Source organism: Aptenodytes forsteri, unplaced genomic scaffold (genome assembly GCF_000699145.1).
Source record: "Aptenodytes forsteri isolate BGI_AS27 unplaced genomic scaffold, ASM69914v1 Scaffold1, whole genome shotgun sequence".
Taxonomy (NCBI): domain Eukaryota; kingdom Metazoa; phylum Chordata; class Aves; order Sphenisciformes; family Spheniscidae; genus Aptenodytes; species Aptenodytes forsteri.
This window is the reverse complement of record NW_008795035.1, coordinates 7,170,942-7,184,560: the sequence shown is the minus strand read 5'-3', so window position 1 is coordinate 7,184,560 and position 13,619 is coordinate 7,170,942. Positions and strand designations below refer to the sequence as shown.

The 13,619-nt window shown below is 43.8% G+C and overlaps 1 protein-coding gene across 1 annotated transcript in view; it reads left to right on the top strand.

Annotated features, from left to right (window-relative positions):
* Nucleotides 1–13,619, top strand: part of AGBL1 (ATP/GTP binding protein like 1) — a 279,246-nt gene that overhangs the window by 5,235 nt on the left and 260,392 nt on the right. Inside the window, exons 4-5 of the mRNA XM_009276632.1 lie at nt 641–772; nt 3,202–3,295. Of these exons, the coding sequence (XP_009274907.1) occupies nt 641–772; nt 3,202–3,295 (226 nt within the window). The remainder of the gene's footprint in view (nt 1–640; nt 773–3,201; nt 3,296–13,619) is intronic.

Below are 13,619 nucleotides of genomic sequence, written 5' to 3'. Positions count from 1 at the left end.
GCCACGAAAATGATCAGAGGGCTGGAACAGCTCTCCTGTGAAGACAGGCTGAGAGAGTTGGGGTTGTTCGGCCTGGAGAAGAGAAGGCTCCGGGAAGACCTTACTGCAGCCTAGCAGTACTTAAAGGGGTCTTATAAGAAAGATGGGGACAGACATTTTAGTAGGGCCTGTTGCAATAGGACGAGGACTAATGGTTTTAAACTAAAAGAGGGTAGATTCAGACTAGATATAAGGAAGAAATTTTTTATGATGAGGGTGGTGAAGCACTGGCACAGGTTGCCCAGAGAGGCTGTAGACGCCCCATCCCTGGAAACATTCAAGGTCAGGCTGGACGATGCTCTGAGCAACCTGATCTAGTGGAAGATGTCCCTGCTCATTGCAGGGGGGTTGGACTAGATGACCTTTAAAGGTCCCTTCCAACCCAAAGCATTCTATGATTCTATGATTTGTATATGGTGACTCTAGGTAAATCCCATGTTTTCCTGTTTTCTGTAGGAATAATGCTGATCTAACTCATTGATACATTTGAATGCCTTTGTTATGAGATCTTGAGTTATAAGATTTGGTGCAAATATATTTATCAGCACTGCTGCAGAGACCTGGTCTTTGTAATAGTTTGATTCTTATTTGCTTTCCACAGATAGGAAGTTTGGGCTGAAAGTGCAGAAGGCAGAAGCAACTGATATAATACTGAGCTTGGCAAGAAGAAACCTGGGCCACCACCTGCACCTCACCCACTGCCTCTGGGTCCTGCGGGTTTGTGCTTCTAATGGTGAGTGCCTGGATTTTCCTCTTTTCCTCTGTGTGACAACCACCAGAGTTCTTTTTTAGTCATTTCAGTGCAAAGAAACATCATTCCTGATGAAGGTTAGTGCCTGCATGCACCGTTAATATACAGAATCAGGCACAAAACCCAGAATGACCATAGGAAGAGGTGCTCCCCAAGGGGCCTATACAGCCTTTACAGCATATTTCATCTGTGGACTATGAAAATAAAAGCGCTGTAGTGAAAAATATAGCAATGATCTATTCTAGAATACAGTCAACTCCTTTGCTCTGAGACTTAGGTACTTTAAGTCTCTATGCAGTTCCCATTACCATAATAGCCAAATGTCTCACTATTCTTGATTGTATTGATCCTCAGAGCAGCTCCACAAGGAAGGAAAATACGGGTGGAGAAACAGAGGGAGAGAGAAATCAGTTACTCATTCAAGGTCCCTCAGGGAGGACATATTAGATCCTGGTCTTCTGTCTAGTATCCCCCCCATGCAGTCTCCCAGCTTTTCTTGCTTGGCAATGCCCTCATATTAAATGCTTCAAGCAATGGGATTTCCAGTATTCTCTCCCAGGATCATTAGAGATTCATACAGGCTTTCCCTGCTATAGAGCACTGAGTTTGTCAGCACAAATTTCCCTTTGCTCACTCTAACTCTTTCCTCTCCTTCCCCACATCCCTCACCCAGCAGATAATTCTTGACGGCCATCCTGTCTGCAGTATGCTATATGCATCCTAAGATTTAGCACTCCTGGCACCCAGCCCTGCAGGTCCCTTCTATCTGTACAGGAGCTAGCTTCATGCAATGGGCTTTCTCAGGCAAGCAGCCAAGCCTCAACATTCAACCCCTCTCCCTGTGATAAGCAGTATTTGAAAGGCTGAGTGTGACTGAAAATGCAGCCAAGGCCAGAAGCTGAACCGTGCCTTTATTTGGGTTTCACAGCTGTGTAGTGACCCTGTGCCGCCTCCCACCCAAAATGATGATCTACACACTTCCCTGCTCCCTGCTTCAAGTGCACCTGCATCCCAATTCAGCTGCAGTTTTTGCAGAGGTTTTAGGATGCACACTGCAGCCTGGCCTCCTTTCTGTTAATGTCAGACCCCAGAACCCTGACTCTGCTCCTCTGCTGGAGCATCTCTGTTACTCTCCAGTTATCATCTCCAGCACTCTCCAGATGTGCTTCCCCCTTCCACAAGTAACTTTGACTTTGTGGGCTCTGTGGCCCAGCTGGGAAGCTGCAGGGGAGGTTAGGTGAAGGTCTGTGTGGATGTGGTACCAAACTAGGAGGTTACATGCTCCCAACCTTAAAATTTATTTTTATGGAGTGGAACTAAAGAGGATCCAGAAGCATATAAAACTCTGAGAGAGCTTAGGTATGAAAGCAGAAAAGATGAGTCCTTGTCACTATCTCATGCACCAGTTCTTTGCTCTGGGTTGCTCCCTTCACAATCTCTGCCACCAGTTGTGTGTGGCAGCCCACGTCCCGCTCTGGGGCAGGATGAGTTCAAGCAGCCTTGTCCGCCCCCCTGTCTCTAATGAATTACCAGCTAGTGTGAAAGCAGCTGGCAAGCCTTGCAAAGCTTTCCATCACAGGGCAACTTGGTGGGGACATGGTAGGACTGCAGGAGATGATGAGCCCTCTGGCAGCTCTCTGATGACCACTGGGAGATATTTACAAAACAGTCAAAACCCAGCAGTGGGCAGGCAGTCAGGTCTCCCTCTGGTTGCTGTTGATTACTGATCCTTTCACTGTGTTCGCTTGCATTTAATATTTCAGGGCTGTACTCGTCCCTTCTTTACACAGAGATCCTGTCTCACAGTGGGGAGGTCTGGCTAAACACCTAGTTTATGCATCGGGCATTTTTGGAATCGATTGCAAAATCTATCTATAAAAGTTCATAGTGTGTTAACAAGTGAAGGATTAAAGGTCAAATTGGCCTACCTGAAATTAAGCTGCATTCAGAAGCACACCTTCCCCCCCCAAAACCACTTCTATACTGCTGAATAATAGCATAGAAAGAAAACTCTGCCCTCCGTGCCCCTATGAAATAAACTGTCCTCATGGAGTGGCCTGTGGGAAATGTGGGATGAATTTGAGCCCTGTCACTTTGCTGGGAGATGACCCTCTTTAACTATGATTTGTTCTCTGGAGAGTACAATATTTACAGGGGGTTTTGGGGAACTCGGGGAAGAACTGCAGACTGTTTTTGTGTCTGATCTTGGCGCAGGTTGCATTCACAGACAGCTTTGTGCTTCAGTTTCTGTGTTTGTAAAATGACCTGTGAAGTCCAGTTGGGAGCCCAGAGAAATCTGCTCATAGCCCCAGGGGCAGCTACTCCCTTCCCCGCATCACCTCTAAACACAATGTTGTAGACCACCTGCTCGCTACTTCAGATCTGACTGCTTTTCTCTTTTATTGGCTTAGTTACCACAGGAACTACACTTGGCATCAATGGAGCCATGGAGCTGCTTTTCAAAGTCATCACCCCATACAGCAAGAGGCACGTCAGGACAGTCAGGTAGGCAGTAGCCCCAAGGGAACTCATCTTTCCAGGACAGCAAGAAATAAAATTTTGGTTCCACTTGAAGAGGCAAAGAAATCAGAAATGGAGGCACAATTTCCACTCACTTTAAATCTGCAGGGTTTTTTAAGGGGCAGAAATAGTTCCCTGAAGGACACGTTAATGCCGTGATTCATCATATGATTCATGCTGGTGGCCATTTATTTGTAGCGTACCCTATACAGTGATGGCAGTTTGATTGCAAGGTATCGTCCTTCATTTCCCAGTCAGGACTGGATTCTGAGAAGCATGTGCTGGCAGCAGACAAACCACTCCTGCCTACCCCTCAGCAAGAACCTCCTGACACCACCAGCCCGAGGGCAGGTACAGTGGAATCGTGGCAGTGCTGCCTCATCCTCCTTTTGCAGACAGTTGTGACCAGGTCATCGTGATATTTTTGAAGTATGATAGTTCTTACTGGTATTAATCTGGGTCTGTTTTTAAGCCCGTACCAAATATTTCAAATAGTATTTTTCTGAAGACGGCAAGTCCATTGTATATCCCTATCTTAATGCTGAACATTAGTCCCCAAGTTGTCCATTCTGTCTACTTCCTCAGATGCCTTTCAAGGCAAACTTTGTAATGTGGAAAACATCCACAGAAGGACATAGAACATTTCTGTGGCTTGCTCATTACAAACAGGAGGAAGAATTTACTGCTATGAGCTGTGCCCACACAATAACATTTGCTTATGCAACACAAAGCCTGCCAGTTCTCCTGCTTAGACACGCAATGCCTTGTGGAGCACATAGTCCTTAATTGTTCATGCACGTCTCAGCAAGGACACGGCAACATTCAGTCAGTTTTGGCTTCTGCATGGACCTGACATGGGTGCAGTCCATGGCTGGTGATTGCTGAGGAGGTAGCTTTAGGTTGAGCATCACACGTAGGAGAGAAGTGGATTGACAGACATGGCGCAACAGTTTGACCACTACTTGCTCAGCTGTGGTTGGAGTGGGGGCCAGTCACCCTGGATGTGGGCACCAGTAAATAGTGTCCATCCTGCTATTACCATCAAAGACTGATACCAGTTCTCCCAATATCACCAGTTACACAATACATTGCATGGGAAGGAATTTGAATTAATTTCCACTAGCCACAAGTGATGAACTTGCACGTTAACACATGATACTGTTGTTTGCTAAATGCAGCATTCTTCCAGTTCTTCTGCCTACATGTCTGGGGCTATGAAAAAAATTTGAACAGTTTGCTTTGCTAAATAAGATACTGAGTGGGCCCAGCAGACACACAACTTCCTGCAGCTGCCTTGTTAATGGAAGCCAACTCACTTTTGCCTGCATTTTTGGCTTTCTAGTATGGTGCTAAGTACCTGGAACGGCTTCACAGCTTCAGTTCTCTCTTAGCCAGAGTACCTGTGATTCCTCTACATGGTCTGTCCAAAAGTACGAAATCAGGATGTTTCCTATGCAGAGGTTTGGATATTACCCAACTCAAAGAATATTATCACTAGGATATTATTCCTAGGATATCTGAGCACCCCCTAAGATTCCCCTCAGGCCTCACGTTATAACTTTAATCTTTAAGATTCAGGGAGCCTGGAGAACTGCTTTATGTATGACTGAGGTGCCCAGGATGAGTTAGACCTAGAGTTGGGCTTGACTTCCAAGGCAACCAAAAGTGATTGATGGGTCCATGCCTGTGCTTAACTAAGTAAGCAAATTCCACTCAGTTTCCCTGGTTTCCTTCCTATGGAATGTTGGCTGTGATTAGACTAGTGTTAGTTCTACTTCTGTGATAGCCTCATAGGTCAGGTTCTGTGTGTAATGGGACTTGGGTCTGTATCAGTTCTCTGTTAAACAATGGGACTGGCCGCGTAAAGGCTTTTAAAATGAATTTTGTGCAAAGCTGCTTTTTCCATTTGCTGTTTCCTCTGAGGGAACTGGAAAACTTGGTATCTGTCAGACATTTCTAGCCTGGGTTTTTGGTGAGATTCATTTGGAGATGCAGCTAGTGCTGCTGAGAGTTGTAATGTAGGCTGTAAAGTGGTCTAGAATACTCACTTCTAAGCAGAAAGGAAAAGAAATAGCCTTTCAAAGAAACACACTCCTTTTGATTTCAATGATTCCAGATTGCCAGCATGCAATATTTGGGTTTTTCTTCCTTTTATCTGATGTACAAGAATTGTTTTGAACTCTTCTGTGGACCTTTTTTTCCATTTGGGACACACACACACACACCAGAAAATGCGAACTCAAAATTTCCCTCAATAAAACCCCAGTTTTATTGCTAATAAGCCATTTTGTTTATTGCTGAAAAGCGTGGATTTATTTTCCCTTTGAAAAAAGGTATCTTATACATTAATTGTTGTCTACCTGAGCTCCCTCATTGCTAGTCCAGTTTCCTAATTTCCTTTTTTTCCTAAAACATCTGTGCTCTTCTTAAAACATATTTGTATGAATGTGCAAATGGAGGATAAAATCTTTCCTGGGACCTAGCTCACAGAAAAAGGTGATTTGGCTCCCACCTACACTTGGTTTAACGAGCAAAAACTATAAATCAGCTGAAGCCTGGTAGCCTCTCAGCTGGCCTGCCTAGGGCTCAAAGTTGCTTGTTTCATTTAATAACTAGGAGCAGCTGAGAAGGTCAATGGCTCAGTGGAGACAGTCTGTTTTAAATCAGAAGAAGCACACAAACCTGTTTTGTTTTAAAAAACACTTGCAACCTATTTAAAGGCACTAGTTTCTTATTATTCTGTAGGGATAAATGCTTACTTGCAGTCCATTTGGAAACACAGCTCTCACTGGGGAGAGTGACTTCAAGAGATGTTGACAAGAATTTAGGTCCTGAGACCAGAAGTCCAGACTGTAGGGTGGGTTACAGATCTTTTTTTTTCCCAGCATTAGTGAATGCCTGGGATAGCTATGGTCTGAAAATCCCAGGCATCTTTACAGTTCATCAGAAAATGGAGGTGGGTACATGTGAAAATGTCCTTTTATTTTCTGAGCTGCTCTAGTTAAAAATTTGTAGGGTGACTGGGGGAGGAAGCTTATGGATGGGTTTTCTGAGATGGGGAGAAAGAATAAAAAGGGGTTATGTGCTTTGGTTATGCTTCTAGTTCAGCATGTGCTCCTGGCCATCTGACACTGGTGTAGCTCTTCCCAAAGTCGCTATGTGGCTATGCTGAAATCTGGAGTGGGTTATTTTGGTGTAGTTAGTTGGTCACAAAACCATCTGTTTCTCTTTGGCTATCGGTATGGAACTTGAAGAGAACCTTAGTCTGTAACCTGCTTATAGAGGAAAACTCCAATGTTCTCCCAGCAAGTCTCTGATTCTCCCTTTGTATTTGCCCTTGATACCTTCTCTCCACTTTGTAACTGTGTGCCACCATGATCTGCCTTCCTGCTGGGAAGGAACAGCCGGCAACTGTGGGGGTTGAGATTACCCTTGTTCTTTGATCAGCTGCCAGGAATGCAGCATCGAAAATGCACCACTTCTCTTGTGGATACACCCACATTCTCCTGTCCTGGGCAGCAGCAGGACCAAGGTCACTTTAAGAGTCTGCCCTGAGAGTGCACTATGAGAGCTATTTATTTAGCCAGCTAAGATGTGGAAACAAGATACATAGTTATATTTATTTTTCCCAGTGGCAAAGCTCTGGGTTATTTAGAAATAGTCTCCCATGCTCCAACTGACCTTCTCTGGGTGCATGCCAAGTGGCTCTGATTCCCCTGAGATTGTGACTCATGGACTTTATTGGTCTTAGTTAAGCATTTGGGGTCTTCAGGTTGCTGGTGCCATAACTGTGTGGATCTCTCCAGGACTATCCATACCTGGAGTAAAAGCCACATGAAAAAATGTGAAACTCATTGAGGTTTAGAGAACTCTTGAGTTAAGCACTGTGAAATCCAAGTGAGATAGAGGCCCTAGACTGTCTTGCCCATCTCTCGTGATGCTATGCTGCAGAGAAAGTTTTCTGATACCCTTTTATAGGGGTAGTTTAAAATAAAGCCAGGTGATGTTCTGTTTTTCTCAGTTCTGTTTATGTCAGTAGCTGGGATATCTGATACGAGTGTGTGTGTGGGACGCTCAGATCTTCTCTCCATCGACACCTTCTCTAATGCAACATCCCTGATGACCCACAGAGTGCAATGACCCCTGCTCCTTTCACCTTACTTAGTCCCCATATGTTCCATATCTTCTACCCTTCTACTTTACAGTGGCCCTTTCAACACCCTTGCTCGTTTTCCCAACTTACTTGTTCGGAGAGATATTTGGATGTGTTGTGGGCAGATTTATGTGGAATGTGACGGTGGCAGATGTTTGCTCTCTGGCCATGCAGGAGCTGGGTCTCTTCTGCATGACTGTCTCCAGGTGGTCGAGCATCAGATAGCCTCCCCAGGCTGCTGGCATGTCAGGCTGATGGCTTTGAAGGCTGTACATAATCTGTGGCTACATGTTGTGCAGGCCTCTTCTAGGACTCCTCAAGTTGAAAGTAGATTATCAAAGTGAGTGAAAACAAAAATCCAGAACTTATGATTCTTTCATATGAGGAAGACCTGTGTTTTAGAAAATAGCAAATGATGGTGTGGCTTGTGTCTGAGTCATTCCCTCCATTACGTTATCTCTTTCTGCTGTTAAAATGTTGGCGGGCAGTCTTATTTCTGTAGTTTTATTAAAAGCAATTTAGAGAGTCTTTTAAAATGTCTTTGTTTCTCAAAGCTCTTTGTGGCTACATCTATTTACCACACTGAGCAGAGGTGGCTAATGGTAAGTGATCGGATAAACCTCATAGGAGAGATTGCAACAAGACTGAGTATTCGTCAGAATTAAAAACTCCTTCTGTGAATATTCACAAAACTTGGCTTCCTGCACTGGTCTGTTCCAGTAAAGTTTGACTGCTTAATTAAAAGTGGAAAGTGAATAAAAAAGGTCTGGGAATGGTGCCAAATTAATTCAGTAGGAAATGTGACATGCAGAAATTATCTGCCTTTGCTCATGTCCAGCACTGCCTACTTCTGACACTTGATCACAATTCTTCTTGTGTTTGGTGCTTATTGGATGGTCCCAGCTCCTCAGACACTTGCCGATAATCTCCCTTTCCATTAAGGGGAGGAAATCCTTTCATGTAACTCTATTCCATCTGAGGTGGATATCTGGACTCCTCACATACTAAAGGAAGAAAGAAGCAAGGTTCTCTTCACCCGTATCAAATGTTTGCCTCTAGAAACTTGAGGTGGCCTGGAAGTGTGTGTTTAGCTCTGCTGACTGGAGGATGAGTCTGGAGTGGATAACTTGGAAGTAGCGTGATGGTCACTTAAGGTTGGGTCAGGTAGATGGTTGCTGACAAAGATTTGGAAAATGCAGTCCTTTCAACTAGTGTAAGGGCTCAAAACCCAGGAGGAAATGAGAACACCGCATGTCTTGTCTTTGGTGATGTGTGCTTGGGCGTGATTTGAGGTAGGGAGTGACTCATGAATCTGAAACATGTAAGAATAATGATGATACCGTTGCTGTGGTCAGGAAGTGATTCCTCTATCACATACTTCTGTCACAATGTGAGCTAGAGGAAGGTTTTTACTGGAGTACCGAAAGCAGAGCTCATGCAAGTGAAGAGAGGAATGTCAAGGTGATCAAGAGAGCACATCTAAAGCTAAAAGCCCAAATCTGATGGGCCTGTATTTAATGAGACTTTGTGTTAGATTGACCAAGGAGAATACAAAGGCCCTGGAAATGCTGAAGATATAAGTTAAGAGGCTGTATATTGCTTAAAAATAGGCTTTGAAAATATATATATATAAAACTCTGCTTTTCTATAAAACCTGTTTTGTTTGCACACAACTGAGATTCTGTTTTCCCATCTTGGAACTGGTGCTTTTGGTGCAAGATAAAATGTAAGTGTTGAGCCCATAGTGTTGAAAAGTGTCCAAGTTGCCACATCAACAAATGCTTGTAAAAGAGATCTCCTGTGACCTTAACAACAACAGAAGAAATCAGAACAGCAGTGGGCTATGTCTGTTAGACAAAAAGAGAGGAGACGTGTAGCAGGGATGACCTGAATACTAGAATTATCTCTTCTGTTAAGAATGATGGAGAGACACGTGGAAGAGATCAAATTGCAAACACGTCCTAGACCCAGTGCGCAGGCAGTTAGAGTTTCCTCAGCCTTAATCCTGGATAACTTCTTGCTGGTAGACCACCATATACATTTGCTGCAATTCCATCTCCTGGATTGTCCTAAACTGTCAGCTGCTCTCTGCTTGAACAGAAGAACATGTCGCATGGCCATTGCCAGCCCATATTTTGAGAATGAGAAGAAACTCAACACACCAACATGGTGATTAGTTCCTCTGCAACCTGATATGGTAGCTGTTGTGATGGGTTCTTTTTGAGGAATGCTCCACACACAGCTTTATGTCTTTGTTTATTTGGCAACAATTCCTGATAGGAGATCAAAAGAAAATCATCCTTAATTCCTCTTGTTAGTCTGTGTTTTGCCATTAATCGTGTTGAGCAGTTTGGATATTTAATTGGAAACTAACACATGATTCTATTGGAATGTGGTCAGAATTAATCAATGCTTAGTGCCTGCTTATTCTCAAATTGCTATTTGGTTCATTTGATCCCTGTAGAAAATTCACAGGAGGGGCTGAAATTTCTTTTGAGCTATGTCACAACTAAATGACCTGCTTCCCATCTGGCCTTGATCTACATGGGATTTAGCCTAGAATTCCTGCTAAATAAAACTGGTAAATACTGTTCTGAATGAGATTATGCCAGCAACAAGGAAAAAAGGGTTGCCTTTAAAATTTTTGTTTATATCAAGTGTCTTTTCAACTTGACTAATGTCTCAATAACATGGAGCAGAGATGGGTACATCACTGAGATAAGTAAATAAACTCTAGTGTTCAAATTTAATGCAATGAGCCATTGTAATAGAAGAAATGATCTTGGAGCCAAAGGTGTCCCAGTTTTATGCAGTTCCTTCTCCTCTTTTCTTTTTATGGTCTGTGTGGTTTCTCTCAAAGAATGACCTGTTCTAATATTAATAATAAGTTATAAAATCTCATTTCAGACTGATGGTATCTCAGTGCTGCTTTGTAGAGTAAATAGAGTTGCGTTGCAGAATGATACTTTACTGACATTGTACTGTTAATAGCAGCAGAAGAGAGAAATTGAAAAATTAAGAGGTAGAGGCAAGGGAGAAAAGAGATGCTTTCAGATGAGATTTGAAAATAGATGAAGAATTGATGAGGCAGAGAGGAATACTATATACCAAGGTTGTTCCAGATGACCAGGTAATCATGTTGCATACAGAAACCCTGGTGCCATCTCTTGGTAGCCTCTGGTATGGCAAGATTAAGCACAGATACACCTACCTCTGTGGCATAAAAAAAATGGCGAATGAACACTAAAGAGAAATCCACTTCTAAGCTTAACTTGATATGTCATGGGAAGGGAGGAACTGGTTTATAAATGGACCCATTTAGTGAGACTGTTATTTTGAAAGAGATGTTTGCTTTTTTTTTTAGGTCTAGCTTATGTTTTACTTCTATTTCAGGTAGAAATAACAGTTTGAAAAAGAAGCGATGCTTTCAACTGAAGGCCTTTCTTTGCTTGCCCATTATTCCTTCCCCTTTGGTGAGCTAGCGGGTTATATTTGGAAAGATGGTATGAGGGCAAGTTGCTCCTGTTCTCAAGTTCTTGACTTTTCACACCCAGTGGCTATGGCAGATGGCAATTCATGGCTGACCTCACATGATGGCTTTGGTATGTCTATACTGCAGGCAACTCTGTGCTCGTTGGGTGGAAGAGTCTTTCCGCCCTAGCTTTAATTCACCTCATTCTGCTAACAACTGTTAAAGCTTGCAGCAGGGCCTCCAGCGTGGGCTACCCAAGCTTCTTAGGACATATTATCCGGTCTGGGAGTGTTATTCATGTTGCCATATCTGTCTCACTGTTGGTCTTTGTGCTAACTAGATTAAAGCTAACACTCGGGTGCCTCACTGCATTGCAATTGCGTTGCCTCTTAAAGTTCTGAGGTGTATCCCCCATGTAGCTGGGGAAACCACCGTCACTCCCATCCCAAAGGGAGGTAGGACTTGATTTCATACATCAGTTGCATCTCTGAGTATTTCCCAGAGTTAAATGAATTATCAATGTTAATGATTCCTTGTAGCTGAGTATGACAGTTCCATAGAAGGATAGGTCAAGACTGGTGTGTAGTGGTTATGCTAAGCATTTTGTAAATAGCACAGAAGGAACAGAGTGGAACAAATCAAAATTAAAAAAAAAAAATGAGAACAGAGAGCTAGGAGGATTACAAAATATTTTGCAATCGAGGAAGAAATGAAGGGTTTGGGATGATTTCTGGAAGTTGATGGGTTATCTGATACGAGAGGGCAAGCTGCTCCTGATCTGCAGAGAGAAGGCTTTCACCAGTGGTGGTAGGGCTATAAGAGTAGAGAAGGTAGAAGACAAAAGATGAAGCGCTAATCTGAGACACGGTGTGTTACTGGGGGCAAGTCACCTGAGATCAGACTTCTCATATGCTCAATGTATACACTTAAAACTGCACCCTTCTAATGCCTTCCTAAGGGTAGTGAGGGTACGGTCAGTTGTGTCTGAGGCATTCAGTGAGGACAGAGATAGAGAGGGGGAAAATGACAAAGGGGAGAGAAAAGCAGTAGTGAATTTGTGAAAGGTTTTACGCTCAGGTACAAGGCAGTTGAAGTGGACTGTGGAGTGAATGTGGAGCTGGCAGAGCAAGGAGAGGGTTGAGCAGCATGGTTGTGTGACCCTGTAAGCATGTTTGAGGTGGATGTTAAATGCCAATGCTTTCAGAAAGCATCAGCCAGAGAACCCTGGGGGACTGGGGCTGGAGGGAAGGGATTTCTAAGCAAAGCCTATCTGAATTTGCGTTGTAGTGGTGATGAGCAAGTGCCCACCCTGCCTGTCTTTCCTACATCCATTTTCCTGTGTCAAGGAGAAAAAGAAACAATCCTCCCTCAGAAATCATTGAGTTGGGTAATGATGTGAATCTCTGATAGAGGCCAGAAAGTGAGTAGATAAAGCTGAGGGCACTCACTGGTGTGTCAGCGCACATGAGAGCACGGGAATCTCCTCCCCTTTGCCTTTCACTTGATTTCTTGCCATTTCTCCTCCCACCCAGAAGCCTGTTACCCTTATGAAGGGGGTAGAAAGCAGCTGTGAAATCCTCCCCACGAAAGCTTTCAGTCCAAAGATAGACAAGGGAAATTTGATGGAAACAACAATGAAAGGAAGCCTCAGTGCAGAGCTTCTACAGCAACAATTTTGCACAATGCTCGCCCCAAGCAGGTGCTGTTCCCACAAGGAAAACATCACTAAGAATTTCGTGGGGTTACTGTGGCTTCTTTCCAGCTCCACCAGTGCTGGCAACGCTGGCAGGTGAAGTGTAAGCCAGTCTCTAGAACTATCAGTGATTTTAAAACACAACAGTGACTAGACCTGCCCTGAGCAGAGTTATATGACACAGTGTCAAAGCCCTTAACAACAGCCTTTCAGCGCTAGGGTTCCCTGTCAGGACAGCACTCTTGGAGCCGCACCAGCTGCAGCAGCAGTGGGGTAGCTGGTTTTAGCAATACAGAGGCAACGCAACTGACTCATTTCCAGTGGGCAGGAGAGCAAACTCCAAAGTCTTCACAGTCTCTTTCAGGCTCTTTTGGGTAGTTATTGCACACTGATTATAGAGAATAAAAGAGAAATCTTAAATGCTATTTACCAAGTGCAGGTGAAATGAGTTTTGTTAGGGAGAGAAGGCTTTGTAACAGCAGTGCTACAGATGCAGCACAGGTCTCTGGCTTGCTAATTCTGGCAGGGCTCTTCTAGGTTTCTTTATCTCCAGGGCAACACTTGGAGTGGCAGCAATGCCAGTAAAATCTGTAAATAAACAAACTCAGAATTGAGCTGCTCTGGGATGTGTTCAGAGACAGGGCTTGGAACATGGAGGGGAGAACCTGAAAACTTGAGGAAGTGGCTGGTGAGGAAGAACAGGGCTGCTGGCTCCTAATACGGCTGCAGCTCTGGGGTTGGGAATGGAAACTCCCCTGAAGTGTAAACCTTGGAAAGGTCATGGCTCTGAGACTGAGCTTTTACCGTTAGCCTGCAGCAACAGCCAGACTATTGCAGAAGAAAAAAAGAATCATCCCATGAATATAGTTTGGGCTTTGTGTGGACCATAGGACTTACATGGCAATGGCACAACAGCTCTCACTGTCTACTCAAAAGCTTCATTTCCTTCTTGTTTTTTGTTGTTTTAAATTGCATTTACATATTTGTGGCC